We start from the raw sequence: 12,672 nt of genomic DNA, 5'->3' as shown, positions 1-12,672 counted from the left end.
AAGTCTCCTCCAGCACGTAGGAGACGTGTTTATTCCTCCTGCACATCCTCTTTCACACATCTAATCTCCACATTCCGGAGACATATTAACGACGATACCAAAATGTCCCTTTGTCCACTTCGGAGACAAAAGAGCCAGACCATCTTTTTTATTTTATTTTATTTTATTTTTTGAAGTCAATTAAACATTTATTTGGGGTATGTTTTTAATTTTTTAATGATAAATTAAGTTACCCATTTTGTCCATGCTCTTTCTAGACACTGCGTGTTTAATTGCTAATTGTTAACTGGGAATGAATATATTTGCATATTAATTAGCACCTCCATTTGCATTTTTAATTTGCTGCCTTCAAAGGGTGTGAGATAAAAGGTCGTGTTATTTTAAATAATTTATCCTTTATTGCAGAAAAGATGCTGAAAGGAAAAATGTGCAAGCGATTTTTAACCCCTGTGAGCTTTTCCTGTAAATTCTGAAAAAATTTTCCACTAATTAATACGGCAAAGAGGAAGAGAGACAAAAAAAATAGTCGTTAATGCAAAAGGCAAAATACAGCTCTTTTAGAGAAGAATGAGAAATGCACCAGAGATGGATGGATTGCGTCAAAGTCTCGCTGATGAACTGCGTCCCACACATTTTGTCTCGCCGTTTTGTCCTCTCCCTCCTGACACATCACCGCATTTGGCACTTGTCCATTTTTATTTTCAGCAGCGAGCAGCGCGGGACGTCGCTCCGCGTTTATTAAGATAAAAAGCATTACAAAAAAAAGAAGGTTCAAATGAAGAGCTTGGAGTCATCACTGGCGAGACTTGGGGAGCATTCACAAGCTCCATTTGTTTTCCTCTTAAAACACACACACACACACACACGCTGCAATCAGACATGTTGTTAATGTTTCTAGCAGATTGATCCAGGACCTTGATCAGCCCGATACCTACGGGCTGCTAAGAGCCATCTGCTGTCTGTCTGCTGGATAAACGGCTGCTATACAGGAGCTCTTCGTCAATTACGTTTTCTGACTTTCAAAAGGAATTTTTTTCTTACTTACAGAAAGGCCACATGAACTTGATTCACATGATTTACATGATTCACATGACTCACATGATTCACTTGACTCACTTGATTCACATGACTCACATGATTCATTTGATTCACATGACTCACTTGAGGCACATGATTCACATGACTCGCATGATTCATTTGATTCACTTGACTCACATGACTCACATGATTCATTTGATTCACATGACTCACTTGATGCACATGATTCATTTAATTCACATGATTCACTTGACTCACTTGATTCACATGATTCATTTGACTCGCATGGGGTTTTTACTTCACGTTTGAAACCTTTTCCACATGATTCTTACCTCCATTTATTTATTTCCACCTGTGATTTTTACACAGGTGTTTTTTTCTCACATGGAAACTGGATTTTTTTCCCCCCATATATTTCCCATAATATTAGATGTATTTATTTGTTTGTTTTTTGCTTGTTTATTTATTTATTCTTTTTTTATTTTCCGAATGATTCAGTTATGATCAGATGATTCATAAATTTTCAAAAGTTTCAAATTTTTATGATTCATTTTTTTACACGTGAATTTTGACACACGATTAATTTTTTCTCAAGTGTTCAGGTGGTTCTTTTAAATTTACATATTTATCTAATTTCTTTTATTTCCACATGCAATTTTTACACAGTTGTTTTTTCCCACATGTAAACATTTCTCTTCCATGAAATATATTTTATTATATTTATTTATTTATGTTTATTCATTTTTATTTTTTGTAAATGATTCAGTTATGCTCGGATGATTCATTCATAATTTACTCATTTGTTTCTTTTCAAATGTAATTTTTACAATAAATTTTTTTTCACACATGATTTTTTTTTCCAGATGTTCAGATGATTCGTTTATGTTTACATATGATTCCTTTATTTCCACATGCCATTTTTTCACTTGATTCATGCATGTTTGCATTTGATTCCTTTGTTACAGATGATTCATCTATTGATGATTCATTTAATTTACTTTAACAGCTGATTTTTACTCAAGATTCATTCAAATTTTACGATTAATTTATTTTCATGGTATTTTTTTAAATAAATGTTTCAGATGTATTCATATGATTCTCCTAAATTTTGTTATAATTTATTTACACGAATCTTTTCGTAGGTAATTTATTTTTAGATGTGATTTTTATTTAGGATTCAATTATTTTATTTTATTTTATTTTTTTCACACTGGAAACACAATTACCCACCATTTATTATTTTTATCTGATGTTTAGAGAATTTATTTATTTCACATGATTTTCCACATGATTTATTTCTTCCCCCGTGTTCAAATTTCACACGTAAGGTATCTTTGGTGACTGAGGACGTATTAAATAACGGAACTCATTACGACTCGTGAATCCTGTAGCTGCTCTGAATGTAAATGTTTAAAGAAAAACCCCACAGATCTCACCACCACCACCTCCACCCCCCACTCTCGCACCCGAGCCTCCTCACACGCTTCATTTGATTTTTCATTTTAAGTCGAGTTTTGCGCTCAGGTTTGGTGAAATGCTTATCAGAGGAAGGCTGTTTCTGTCACTTCCATTCAGATGCAGTCAGATTAGATTCATGCACTGTGAACAACGGGGCTAATTAATGCGTCAACAGATGACCAGCTGTTTCTAATTAATAAAACCGGCTTTAATTAATATGGGACATTTGCATTGACGATAAAGATGGTTAGAAATTACTGTTCAGACTGAAAATACATGGAGCTTCAAATCATATCTATCTATCTATCTATCTATCTATCTATCTATCTATCTATCTATCTATCTATCTATCTATCTATCTATCCATCCATCCATCCATCCATCCATCCATCCATCCATCCATCCATCCATCCATCTATCTATCTATCTATCTATCTATCTATCTATCTATCTATCTATCTATCTATCTATCTATCTCTGTCCCTTTCTCTGTCTGTCTCTTTCTATATCTCTCTCTTTTTGCCCCTCTCCCCCTCTTCCTCCCTCTCTCTCTCTCTCTCTCTCTCTCTCTTTCTCTGTCTGTCTGTCTGTCTGTCTGTCTCTCTCTCTCTCTCTCTCTCTCTGTCTTCCTCTCTGTCTGTCTGTCTCTCTCTCTCTCTCTCTGTCTTCCTCTCTATCTGTCTCTCTCTCTCTCTCTCTCTCTCTCTCTCTCTCTGTCTTCCTCTCTGTCTGTCTGTCTCTCTCTCTCCTTCTCTCTGTCTGTCTGTCTGTCTGTCCTGCAGGAAATCACCAGCTTGAGTAACAGAGCCAGATGTCTTGATCTCCAGGGTGAGTAAATTGATTTTTTTTTTTTAATGTTGTAAACAACTTGTTATGCCTAAAATAGCATAATTACTCTAATTCCATCTGAGGAATAAAGAAGCAGTTCATTTTCATTATTTCTGATAATTTATTCCTTCATTTCCCGGTCTTAGTGCTTTCATACAGTACGTGTCAGGTTTATTCGACCGGATCAAATCCTTTTCCTGATATACAGATGTTGTGTAATATCTATTAGAATGAATAAATGATGCCGTGGAACAATTTGAACCTGTTACAATTCCAACATACTGATCACTAAGTAAGGAATAAAGCACGATAGGAAACTAATCCCGACGACGTTGCGTCCTGTTCCCTGATTCGTTCCACAAGTTTTTTTTTTTATTATTATACAACAGCCATTTCTGTCAGTGCTGCCATTTTTTTTAGAACGACACTCTGCACTTTTTATCCATTTATAGTTACTTTTCTTGCCGTGGAACATCTTGTGAAACAAGTTCCTTCCTGTCCATCACCAGAGTTTTATCTCTCTCTCTCTTTCTATCTCTCACCTTGACGTTCCACAACACTGTTCTGAGGACTTCGTCACGTCGGAAAAGTTAGCACTGACACCAGAGACTTCTCAATGAGACTTTGCTACGCCTGAAAGTTTCACAAAAAAATCATAAATATTTACAAATATATTATAAATATCATATCCAATAAATATAGATAGATTGTAGGTTTTCTCCCAACAATTTCGGTTAAATTTTATTCAACAATGGACGCCTTTTTAACGATAGACATCATCACAAAGCAGCCTTACAGAAAAACATACAATCAGGATATAATTATAATGTAAAAAAATATCCTTAATCCACAAGTTGGAGGTGAAGCTGGTGAGAAAAACCTTTCTGACTTTTCAAAAAAATGAAACGAAACTAGCGGCCTAAATTACACCAGAGTGACCCCTGACCAGGCGGGTACTAAGGATTCGTGTGTCTGTGTTTGTCCTGCAAGCTTCATATCTGAACTATAAAACAAAGCAAAATAAAATAACTACGGAAAATGTGTCCCACTGCAAATCTTTCATGCAAATCATTCATTAATTAATTAATTAATTTGTTTAAAAAAACAAACAAACAACAAAAAAAACTCAGTCCCGATGCAAACCTTTCTGTCAAATGTTTTTTAAAAAAATTTAATAAAAAATTTAAATAAATAAATACACATATAAATAAATGAATAAATGGATAGGAAAGAAACAGTCCTGGTGCAAATCGTTCTGTCAAACATTAAAAAAAAATGATTAATTAAAAAAAATTAAAAAAAATAAAACCAGAAAAAAAAACATTCCCATCGAAAACCTTTAAAAAAAATTATTAGAAAAAGTAAATAAATAAGGAAAAAATCAGTGCCAGTGCAAAACTTTCTGTCAAACATTAAAAATTTATTCATTAAAAAAAAAATTAAAACAGAAAATAAAACAGTCCCAGCACAAGCCTTTCTGTCAAATGTTTTCAAATAATTAAGAAAAATAAATAAATGAACAAATAAATAGGTAAAACAAAACCTTTGCAAATCTTTCTGCTGTACATTAAAAAAAAAATAAAGTAAATAAATAAATAACACAGTCACAATGCAAAGCTTTCTCTCAAATGTTGAAATCAAGAAAGAAAGAAAGAAAGAAAGAAAGAAAGAAAGAAAGAAAGAAAGAAAGAAAGAAAGAAAGAAAGAGAAAGAAATATGGAAAAAACAGTCCTTTCTGTCATATGTTATTTAAAAACAAACAAACAAACAAAAATAAATTAATAATAATAACAATAATAATAAAAAGAAAAAATCATTAGTGTTTGCTGTGCAAATATCTACTTGAAAACTGCTATAAATATAAAAAAAAACATTCTTTCTGATTAATAAATTTGTACGCAGTTGCATCCCAGCTATCATTCGAACTCTAATCTTTTGTGCCTCCCAATATCCACTCAAAGTGTAGCATTTAAACCCGACCTGTGGAGTTTAGCGCTTAGCATAAGCCAGGATTGCTATCTGCCATGTAATTTCCACAGACAGACACAGATACAGCAAATTCCACCGAGCCTGCTTCCGGCCTCCTAGCCAGGATTACAGCATCCGCCCCAGGACCTTCATTTTTTGCTGCTCAGATTTGTTTCTTTGCTCCTTCTGAGGGCTACATCGTCCGGAAATGCGTCCGCTTCCCGTTGATCCCGTCATCTGGGACTGGACCTAAATCTTGCATATAGAGATAGCATCAGAAACTTCGTCAAGCCTCTTTAATTGAAATCTGCACCCGGCTCCTGCAGGGCTCGGATTAAACCCGCAGTCCCTTTGATGAGGAGAACGCCGGTTCTTGATATCGATATGAGCGTGTGGCAGATTTAAACGGCGGTCAGCGCCTCGCAGCTTCCTGCTCCCTGTCACACGCTGATGACATCTTGACTCCGAGACGCGGTATCATTATCAGAGAACGGCAGAGGGGATTAGAAAAATGGGATTTCAGATCCCCCTATGTAGGGTGCACTTAAGTGATTATTGTAAAAAAAAGAAAAAAAGAAAAAATGTACAAATGATTATGCTAATGATGAATAAATTATCATCTCTCCAGCACATGGCAGTGAGAGATCTGGCTTCTCCCCGACCACGAAGATAAGAGTTTATGAGGGGATGGGGGTCCAATAAAGATTCACCGCTGTGACCATCAAAGTGTTTCTCTAGGCTTTGTTTGAAAAAAAAGTTCCTGAAAAATGACTTTGATTCTCCTCTGTGTGGCGGGGAACGCCATCGCGTCCGTGTCGAACGTTCCTTTGCTCCTTAATGAACGCCAACCACCAAGCGACATCTGCGGAGATGCCGAACTCAAAGCGTGTGTCACTGGCGTAGACTGATTTTATGCCATTGGACTCCTGCAGCAAAAGACTGGCTGTTTGGTTTTATTTCCTGATTATTTCTATTTTGAAATTTCCTCCCCTAGGTGTTCGTTTGGATTACCGCTCGTGCGAGTCTCTGGAGGAGATTTTGAAATCTGTCCGGTTTAATCTGATCAACCTGCAGGGGGCAGAGCTGGAGGAAAATGTAAGTTCAGAACATAAAGTGGTTGGTATGTTATAATAAAAAAAACATACAGGTGTTGAATTCTTGATTCTGATTGGTCAGAAGGTGTTAGAATGGCGCAAGTTGTAAGAAATTAGGGGCGTGTAAGTATACGCCTGCAGGGGGCGGAGCTAGAGGAAAATGTAAGTTCACTACATAGAATGGTTGGAATGTTATTATAAACCATAGAGGTGTTGAATTCTTGATTCTGATTGGTCAGAAGGTGTTAGAATGGCGCAAGTTGTAAGAAATTAGGGGCGTGTAAGTATACGCCTGCAGGGGGCGGGGCTAGAGGAACATGTAAGTTCACTACATAGAATGGTTGGAATGTTATGTAGATTATGTTTGTGAGATTATTTATGAGATTATGTTATGGAGTCTTATTATTTTTAAAAGATGGAAAAATAAATGCTGGTGAAGAACGACGTGTATAGCTGCTCTAACATAAGTGATAAGTAAACTTAAAAAAAAATCTTTAAAAAGAGCCTTAAAACAATTGGTATATAAAAAAGAACACAGGTATTATCCTTCTTTCCTTAGGGAGCCTCGTCGCTGATGGATATGATTTCGTATTATGAATCAGCCACACATCTGGATGTCTCCTGTAACAAGAGTATGGGAGTCTCAGGATGGCAGGCCCTCTCACGGTTACTCATACAGGTGCGCAAGGGACACATCTGGATTTCAGACAATATCGAATATCGTGTTGGCCAGAAAAGTGGACAAAACAAATGCTACAGCTGCAACACATGTGTCTGATGGCATTTTGTGCACGTTTCTGACCACAACATTCAGAATAGAAGCATCCACAAAGCAGGGTTATAGGGAACCTGTATTCTTTTAAAGCCTATTTTTACCAATAAGGGTGCCAATACTTCTGGTGTTCAAACAGCTACAGTTTCTAGCTACAATTTTTTCAGCAAACAACCAAGCAAACAATAACATTAGGATGATGATGAGGAAACAATCCAGAAAGCTAAATTCGCTAGCTGTGCTGCTAAGCAAATGTGTGTTAGTTTGGATTTGCTTCGTTTGCATAGTATGACATCATAATATCTACTGATACAAACCCTCTCCAGGAAGTAGCGATATTTTTATAGTAGTTCAAAAATTACAATATGTAAAGCGTTCAGATGGCAGATTCTAGAGTCTAACCATTGTTTAGATTCATTTTAAAGCTAACTCTGCACTAAATTCACTTCAAATTCTGATTTCAAATGTTTTTAGGCCAAAAGGAAAATGAAAGTCGGGCTACGGCTAGCCAGCCGAGTGGGCAAACCTAGCTAACAATTTACGAGGAACAGAATCTTAAGTGTTAATGCTGCTGTTGTTGCTATTATTTTGTTGTTGTTTACTTTGTGCTAATATAAACCTGTCCCAAATGCCAGCTAATTTTCACTTGCTGTTAGCTTAATGACTCAGCAATTTTAAGCTAATTAGGAAAGCAGGAGCATTTCCAAACTGTGTATATTCATACAAATGAATTCTATTCAGTATTTGTGACACGTATAGGTAAAGATGAACTGATTCGAATAGTTTATTGATTTATTTCAAAGAAATGATTATTAATTGAAGGACACTTTCCGAGCACCGGATTGGGAACAGCAGTATAGTCAATGACTGATTTCCCATAATGCCCTGGCCTTTTTTTCCCCCCTCATGTGACATTGCAGACCTCCTCCACTTAATCTATTTTTAATATATAAATATTTAACACAGTTTTAATGAAAAATAAGACATGTAATTTTGTCTTTGCATTGATTTATAAGTCAGAAGGCAGCGAGTCACTTTTCAACGCCTTTTCTGCTCTCTCGCCTTCGATCCTCTGATCTGATTTGTATTCCAAGCGCAGGGGAAGTAATGAATTATCATGCATCAGAGACGAAAATATTCGCACGGCGGGATATTGCTGTGTTCACACTTTGATTTTAATGGCTATCATTACACTTCACTTTAGTTCACGGCGATATTATGTTCAATTAGCGGCGTCTCTAGATGAAAGACAGACGAGTTACGCCCTCGTGGTTCTTGCGGACTTCGACGGTCAAACCAAAGGCGTGCTCTTAGGCGATATTATAGGAGATCAATCCGTCAACAACAAAAGAAAGGGATGAGGGGGAGGAAAAAAAAAATCTGGACACTTTTGAAGACTAGGGGATGGAGAATAACGATGGCCGTCGGATCTACGGCGTCACAGGATGTTTTTGACGCTTCGGATCTTTCAGACAGGTTGCGCTGGGATGAAAAGGGAGGAAGAAACGGAGGCCAGGCCACAGCAAGGGCAGAATGAGTGAGGTTTCTTTCTCTCTCCTATTTAGAGCAGAAACTTGTGGAGGCTGGATGCCTGTAACATCCCTTTCGAGGATTATCCTGCACAAGCGCTGTCCAGAGCACTCCTTAGCAGCAGACTGACAATACTGCACCTGGAAAACACTGGACTGAGTGGAAAGCCGCTCTTCATGCTCGGTATGCTTGTCCTACATACACGCTCTCCTTGTGGAAAGACACCACAAACTGTTTTAAAAACCCTGGAATGTCTGAGAAACAAACTAGTTCCTGTTAGCCACTAAAATCGTCCTCAGAACTCTTTGTTTAACTGGCACCTACAATGATCAGGCATAACATTATGACCACCTGCCTAATATTGGCAGCAATTTTGCTACGAAAACAGCCCTGACCCCTCAAGGCATGGACTCCACTAGATCCCTGAAGGTGTGCTGTGGTATGTGGCACCGAGATGTTAGCAGACGTTCCTGTAAGATGCGAGATGGACTACTTTTGATAGATACTGACCACTGCAGACTGGGAACACCGCGCAAGAGCTGCAGCTTTGGAGATGCTCTGATCCAGTGGTCTAGCCATCACAATTTGGCCCTTCATCAAACTCGCTCAAATTCTTGCTCTTTCTCATTTTTCCTGCTTCTAACACATCAACTTTGAGGACAAAATGTTGACTTGCTGCCTAATATATCCCACCCACTAACAGGTGCCATGATGAGGAGATCATCAGAGTTATTCACTTCACCTGTCAGCGGTTATAATGTTATGCCTGATCGGTGTAATATAAAGCTTCACCATATCAATTATAGAAAATAGATCATTTTCCTATAAAAGCAAGCCGCATATCTGACATGTCTACATATTGTATGTATAAATATTAAAACTACAGCTTTTCATACGTATAATAGTTGCACTGGTTCATTCTAAAATCCTAAGAAAAAAAACAATCCTGGGATATCTTCTTTCACGTTTCACACAACTCTTACGTATCCTGGGTTAATTCTTCTTCATTTGCATGCGAGCGATTTAAATAGCGGCTCATCTCTGATGCTTTCACTGGCTTTGTTATCTTTCACAGCTTGATAAAAATGAACTTCTGCTATTTTTTCTGTGGCACAGTTCAGCGTATTTCCCTCTCGCTTCCACACACACTTCTGACTCTACAGATCTATCAAGCCGTTTTTGTGAGGTCTTGCTACGTCCTGCTTTTCAGCTCTGTTTCATTTGTGATTCTGTTTCCAAGTGTCTACATTCTAACAGCATATGGTTTCACTCTGAACGCGTTCGGCACGCGATGTGGCGTTAACGCTGCTCTTTATAACCCTGTTCTTCATAACCTGGCTTCTAAATTACACGTGTGAATGACACGTGCTTCCAAACGTCTTAAAAGCAGGGTTCGGAGCGTATATTACGTATGTATTAGAAGTATTACATATTACGTATGCGATATTTGACATTATATACATTGTATAATTTGACATTAGATACACATTCATTCATAATTTCTGAGAAATATAGGATTTAGATAGAAATACATTATATTAGAAAGGATTTGAACTAAATTGTACCCTAAGTGTTAAATAATGGCCTCTGACTCTCTATTGTGTATTCCTGCCCCTGCTGGCTAGGTAATAGGCCTGGAATAAGGTGTGTGTGTGTGTCGTACGTACGCGGCCCCGGCCAGCAGGAACAGATGAAGAAGAACAGCGAGAGGAGTGGCAGATTTTGGCCCCGTGACCCTAACAGTCAGACTCGGCCAGGATTAGATGTCCTAATCTTCTGCCTGTCAGTTTACACGCTGTTGCACCGATCCGTGTGAGAGCCTCTGCGGCCAGCTCGCCGCGAGCGGCCACTGTAACAGTAATATTAGCTCCTTTAAGAATGTAATACTTGGAAGCGGCTGGCGGAAGTGGCGTTAGGTACGAGAAGGCATGGCTAGTTAAGCAGTCTGAAATTTCTCCTTTATTCACATTCTATACAGAGCACAGCAATGAACATAGATTTAGACAACACTGACCACTGAGTGCTCTGGAGACACAGCATCATGACCCACTCTGGATGTTTTTTTATTTATTTTTTTTTTCCTGTCGTTTTTTTGTATTATTGACCTCAACAGACAGTAAAAAAAAGAGGAGGTGAGGGTTAACCAGACGTTTAGCAGACGTTCCACGACATTCAATGTAACTATAAACGGATAAAAAAGCATGATGCATCGTTCTTATAATAAACTATTCTAATAGGTGAATTTTTGTTGTGTAAAAGAAATAAAAACACTTCTGATTTTTGTTGAGGGAACCAGGGGGACTCGAGCAGATGAATGTCAGGAGACCTGAGAATGCGGATGTCTTGGTGTTTAAAGAAAAAGGTTTTTTTTTTAAAGACAGTGTAGAAGAAGTTCCGAAGAAGACAGTGAGAATTTGAAGAAGTCCAGGTCTATTAACTTCCCGCTCCCCCATTCACTGTTTTTCTTAAGCTTTTATCGCATGTACACTTGTCAAGCCCTTGTCCCTTTGGCTTAATGTCCACATCGAGCCGAGTTGCATCTGTTTGATCGCAGTAATGTCTCAGCGGAGGAGAGCGAGGGCTGCTCTGGACATGCTCCATTAGCGAGAGCAGTGTGAGGGGACCTTAAATGAGCGGGAGGACTCGAGCGGCACATCCTGCTCCGTTTCTCGAAGCAAAGCCTGGATCTGTTTGATATTTTGGTGCGGCGCCGGCGCCCCCCGTGCTTCTCGCTAGAATGCCCAGCTGCTGATCATCGCCATCGATCGGGCGCGTCCCTGATTAAGGGACTTGCTAGCTCGCACGCTGGAGTCTGTCCGATCAATCCAACGATCCCACTATTCACTTCCTGCTGTGTGTGATGGCCATGTTGGCATTCGGCATGCGACCGAAAGGGTCTGATCGGATCTGGCGCATTGATCCGAACAGCAGGACCGTGTGAGGCCACGGACAAAAAGCCTGTAAAAAAAAAAAAAAAAAAAAAAAAAAGCCGGCCTTTTTTCTGAAAGGACACAAATTGATGTTGATAACGATGATGTAAACAGTACCAAAAAAAATGTATATATATTCCGAGATGTATTATCTCATTTTGTTCTCTCTTACTTCCATCCTAAGAATTAAAAATCCCCCTTTATTATTACTTGAAAATAATATGTCCGAGCAGCTACACATGTTAAGATTATTTCCCCTTTGTTTCTCGGAGTTTGCGCTCTAAAGAAGAACATCGCCCTGCAGGAACTCTACCTGTGTGACAACGAGCTGAACAGCTTCCACGACTCCATGCAGTTAGGAGAGCTTCTCAAATACAACCGCACTCTCCTGACCCTCGACCTGAGCAATAACGCCGTATCAGACTCGGGTAAGGCCATTTCTTTGTCCCAAACTGCCCCTACATGATTATATCTGCTACATGGAGCTCTCCGAACACTTTCCTTTCTCATGCTGCAGGTCTGGAGGAGCTCTGTGATGGGCTGAGAGTTCAGAAGTCTGGTTTGAGAACATTAGTGCTGCATAACAACCGGATTACTCACCACGGCATGACTCATCTAGGAAGTGTTCTGGTGAGTTGCACTGCGTGTTCATTAAGAACGCTTTTTATGCAGCGACGTTTGCCAATTAGTCTGATGAAGTGCGTAATATGTTAATACATTATGCCCCAATTTTCCAGACAAATGCAAAGACTAAAAAAAAAAGAAAGAAAGAATTGAAAGCAGCATTGTAAAAACCCAGCCCTGTTAAATACTACAAAATATTAACACCACTGTGGTTTTAGTTCATTAGGGACGGAGCAGATATGGACCAGTTTATAAATCAGAATAGAAATGGGAAAATTATTGGGAAACTTATTGTAATTGGTGAAATGGTTAAACTACAGACATTAGGAATTGGGAAAGTGCTAAACTGTAGAAACTGGGAAGTGGGGAAATGGGAAACTATGGAGATTAGGAGAAAAAGAAACTGGGAATTGGGAAATGGAAAACCATG

At 38.5% G+C, this 12,672-nt stretch overlaps 1 protein-coding gene across 1 annotated transcript; it reads left to right on the top strand.

Annotated features, from left to right (window-relative positions):
- The first annotated feature begins 6,059 nt into the window (after positions 1–6,059).
- LOC131359418 (protein phosphatase 1 regulatory subunit 37-like) lies at positions 6,060–12,084 on the top strand. Its single transcript, XM_058399291.1, has 5 exons — positions 6,060–6,180; positions 6,287–6,387; positions 6,946–7,065; positions 8,724–8,871; positions 11,891–12,084. Exons 1-5 carry the CDS (start codon positions 6,060–6,062, stop codon positions 12,082–12,084), a joined length of 684 nt encoding a protein of 227 aa, XP_058255274.1.
- Positions 12,085–12,672: the final 588 nt, after the last annotated feature.

Source organism: Hemibagrus wyckioides, linkage group LG09 (genome assembly GCF_019097595.1).
Source record: "Hemibagrus wyckioides isolate EC202008001 linkage group LG09, SWU_Hwy_1.0, whole genome shotgun sequence".
In the NCBI taxonomy this organism is placed as follows: domain Eukaryota; kingdom Metazoa; phylum Chordata; class Actinopteri; order Siluriformes; family Bagridae; genus Hemibagrus; species Hemibagrus wyckioides.
The sequence above is the reverse complement of the archived record's forward strand: the minus strand, read 5'-3'. Positions and strand labels throughout refer to the sequence as shown.

Coding starts and splice junctions, on each gene's coding strand:
- LOC131359418 (XM_058399291.1), top strand. CDS start 6,060: ATGACTTTGATTCTCCTCTGTGTGGCGGGGAACGCCATCGCGTCCGTG. Junction 6,388..6,945: donor GGGCAGAGCTGGAGGAAAAT/GTAAGTTCAGAA, acceptor TTCTTTCCTTAG/GGAGCCTCGTCGCTGATGGA. Junction 8,872..11,890: donor AAAGCCGCTCTTCATGCTCG/GTATGCTTGTCC, acceptor TGTTTCTCGGAG/TTTGCGCTCTAAAGAAGAAC.